The sequence below is a fragment of the Cornus florida genome, unplaced genomic scaffold (genome assembly GCF_030987335.1).
Source record: "Cornus florida cultivar Cherokee Brave unplaced genomic scaffold, ASM3098733v1 CherokeeBrave_3.0.0_Hap2_Chr01, whole genome shotgun sequence".
Taxonomy (NCBI): Eukaryota; Viridiplantae; Streptophyta; class Magnoliopsida; order Cornales; family Cornaceae; genus Cornus; species Cornus florida.
In genome coordinates this window covers 66448389-66452116 of record NW_026775571.1, presented here as the reverse complement: position 1 = coordinate 66452116, position 3728 = coordinate 66448389, and the positions used below count along the sequence as shown (strand labels likewise).

The following is a 3728-nucleotide window of genomic DNA, read 5'->3' as shown; positions in this document are numbered from 1 at the left end:
TGAATTTGATACCATTGTAACAGTCAGACACTTGTTCTGTGATTCAAAAACTTATGTATTGTGAGAGAGAGGGCAAATGCCCAGAGCTTTAAATGGTAGAGGGTTAGGTTTATTTGGTACATATTTTAACTGTTTTTGCAATTTTCTTTTAATTAAAAAAAAAAAAACAATTGTTTTGTGGTATATTATTTTCAATGGTAATAAGAAGCATGTTTGGTAATATTTATTTATTATAAAAAAATTTGAAAGTAAAAATATTAAAATATATTTTGTAAAAATGTGTTGTAAATTTTAAAAATATAATGACTAGTTAAAAAAAAAGGGCATTTTAGAGTTTTTTAAAAAAATTTGAATACTGTTCATTAGATATGCAGTTGATGACGGTTTTTCCACTGAATCCTCCAAATCTTATCCCTTTAATGCATATATAGTCTGTCAATTGAAGCTGATTAGAGAGTTAAATCAATAGGTTCAAAGGCCATGTCGAGGAGGGAATCTATGTATGTAAAAGATGCTATTCTTGATTCTACAAAGGAATCAGCACATCCACAATGTAATCAATCTCCTTTAGTTAGTTAACTATCTGTATATATATATTCAAGAACGAATAATGTTATGACGTTAGCTCTTTGTTTAACTAATAATTAAAAGATTCATTTTGACCTTTTATATATTTTTTAAAAAATTCATTTTAATTATATAATTAAACAAAAAGAGCTTATGCCTCTTGTCATAAAAGAACTCTCATAATATTTTTTGATAAAACCCCCCCTCAATTATCCCAAGTAGAGTTTTTAACCGATGTCCCTTTAAGTGATTATTTTAGAAAGAAAAATTTCAAAAAAAAAAAAAAAAAAAAAAAAAAATTTGAAAAACAAATAAAATCATATTTAAACCAGGTATAATTAATAAATTAAAATCATATTCAAACTTCCTTGTCTTAAACTATCCTCGTCTCGTCCAATGCTACAATACCTTTGGTTTTATTTCGCTCTACAATATTTTGATCTGCTTTTAAATTTCTGCACTAGAATTTTTGTTTTTAAGCACATTCCCTAAATTTATGATTAATTGGCTTTAATTTTTGTTTTTAAGCACATTCCCTAAATTTATGATTAATTGGCTAAATACCCTTTAATGTTATGAAATCTTATTTATTTATTTTTGGTGGGAAAAGTAACCTTCCATTGTTTATGCAAATGAGAGAGAGAAGTGAGACGAGAGACTTAAACTGTAATCTTCCAATAGTAGAAATATAATTTTTAGAAGAATAGAATCAAGCTTTAAAAATGGAAAAAAAAAAAAAATTACCTTTTAAATTATTATATAACAGATCTTCAAAATTAAGGTAATCAAAATTTTTTTTTTTACCTTCCACTGTTAAAATATAAAATCGATCAGCTAATTAGCAAACATACTATAAATTAAAATATTTAGAATCTGTCATCTTATTATAATTGGAGTATTCCATTCCTGTCCTTTGACTTTCCCTCCATGAACACCATATATAACTTCACTAGCTAGCATTTTTTCTTGTCGTCCCAAACAAGACTTTTTAGGTTTGCTTCCCATGGCTTTCACTCTGTTGCATCACATTTTTTGTGCATGCATTATTCTCTCTTTCGGCTTCGGCCAAGCAAAATTCGGCTTCATCAAGAAATTAGGTTTCATCAATCGTCTTCCTACCATATACGTTGATCCATCAGGCCATGGCAATTTCAGAACCATCCAATCTGCTATCGACTCCATTCCCTCAAACAATAGCGAATGGATTTGTATTTACATCAAAGCCGCCGAGTACAGGTATTATAATATATATATATACACACATGTATGCACATATGTATATGATCTTCTTTATGTTAATATGTTAATCATACCTCGTATGGAACCCAATCTCCATCCCTCGACACAAGTTCATTCTTTGGAACTAAGTTAATAGTGATTATTCTGCTCATGCTAATCATTATAATGTCATGTTTCTATTAATCAAATATTAAAATAAAACTCTAATAAAATATTAAAATAAAACTCTAATTTAGTGTGTTATCAATCTAGCTAATTAAATTGACTTTGGAATGCTCAACAAGCATGGAAGAAGATTACATGGAAGAGAGAGGAGAAGAAGAAATCTCACCATCTGACGCTGATTTTGCATCAGCAAACTCCCAAAAATGCCATTGAATCTTGTCAAGTTTTTGTTTTAACATTTTTGTAATAACTTGTTTGTGGTCGACTTCATCCCAGTTGTTATTGGCCTGTTTTACAAAACATATTGTTTTTGTGTCCATGCAGAGAACAAGTGACAATTCCTCAAGACAAGCCATTCATATATCTTAAAGGAGAAGGGAAAAGAAAAACTAGTGTTGTTTGGGATGCTCATGGCTCAATTACCACAAGTGCTACTTTCACCTCTGAAGCTGATAATATTGTTGCCAAGAGCATAACTTTTAGGGTAAGAAAAAATTGAAATCATTTCTAGTGTGTGTGTGTGTGTATATATATATATTTATATATGTACGGTAAATCATTTAGTTCTCTCTGATCTCAACAGAATTCTTACAACAATCCACCAACAAGCAATAATCAAGTGACTGTGGCAGTGGCGGCTTGGATATTGGGCGATAAATCCGCCTTCTATAGGTGTGGATTCTTGGGGTTTCAGGACACTTTGTGGGATCATCAAGGGCGACACTACTTCAAGTTGTGCACTATTGAAGGATCCGTTGATTTCATATTTGGTGCAGGCCAATCCATATATGAGGTATATATATAAATGAATATATTATGATCAATTTGGTGATTTGGGCCATAAATATATGCTTATGAAGTTATCAAAAGTGACAATTTAATTGATTTATTTCTTTGTTTGTAGAGATCTTCCCTCTCAGTAATTTCTAAATCTAAAAACGGCGGCATAGGCGTTATCACAGCACAGGGAAGAGCTACTAAGGATGAACCTAATGGTTTTATATTCAAGGATTGCAATGTGTTTGGGACTGTACCAACCTATCTGGGAAGACCATGGAGAGATTATGCCCGGGTTGTATTTTACAATTCCACCTTCTCAGACATTGTTGCTCCTGAGGGATGGGACATTTGGAATTCTGGTGGTAGAGAGTAAGACCTCTAGACTCGTCATTTCTCAATTTGAAATCATATAATTTTGTGAGTTTTTGAGTGATAATGTAGGTTCTTAGATGTTTATTATTGTATTGAAAAGCGAAAGTTGTATAAATGTACTCATTTTGTGTTATAATATTTTGGTTGTACTAAATTGTTTATACAATCAGGAATCAAATAATGTTTGCTGAGTATGGCTGCAAAGGATCGGGATCAAATAATACAGGCCGTGTTTCATGGGAAATGAAGCTGGATCAAAAGACATTGTCGACGTTAACTAGCATGAACTTCATCGATAGCGAAGGCTGGATGAAAGCACAACCATTCAACATGTTAGCTTGATAATGAAGATCCAACAATAGCTACTTTGTTGATGTAGTTTATTCACCTTATTTTCATTTATTTTGTCTACTTCTAATTTAATTAATTTAATTCATGAATGTTGTAGAAAATTTTGAAATTTATATTTTGAAATTGACCTTATACCTCAAAATGTGTAATGAGAGGTCAATGTTGAATGAGTTTTGAAGAAATGGAGTATTGGTGAAATATAAATTAATTGGTTTGTGAGAAAAGAAATGATTGATGGAGAAATAAATGGCTTA

General features: G+C 30.9%; 1 protein-coding gene across 1 annotated transcript; it reads left to right on the top strand.

Moving 5' to 3' along the window:
- The first annotated feature begins 1570 nt into the window (after positions 1-1570).
- Positions 1571-3465, top strand: LOC132273784 (probable pectinesterase 29). The gene is made up of 5 exons (XM_059774845.1): positions 1571-1803; positions 2296-2455; positions 2555-2764; positions 2876-3120; positions 3294-3465. The coding sequence occupies exons 1-5, from the start codon at positions 1571-1573 to the stop codon at positions 3463-3465; spliced, it is 1020 nt and encodes a 339-aa protein (XP_059630828.1).
- The last annotated feature ends 263 nt before the right edge of the window (positions 3466-3728 follow it).

Bases quoted from the DNA above. Each gene is read 5' to 3' on its own strand.
- LOC132273784 (XM_059774845.1), top strand. From the start codon at position 1,571: ATGGCTTTCACTCTGTTGCATCACATTTTTTGTGCATGCATTATTCTC. The intron at 1,804-2,295 runs GTATTATAATAT...GTGTCCATGCAG, and splicing joins ATCAAAGCCGCCGAGTACAG to AGAACAAGTGACAATTCCTC. The intron at 3,121-3,293 runs GTAAGACCTCTA...TTATACAATCAG, and splicing joins TGGAATTCTGGTGGTAGAGA to GAATCAAATAATGTTTGCTG.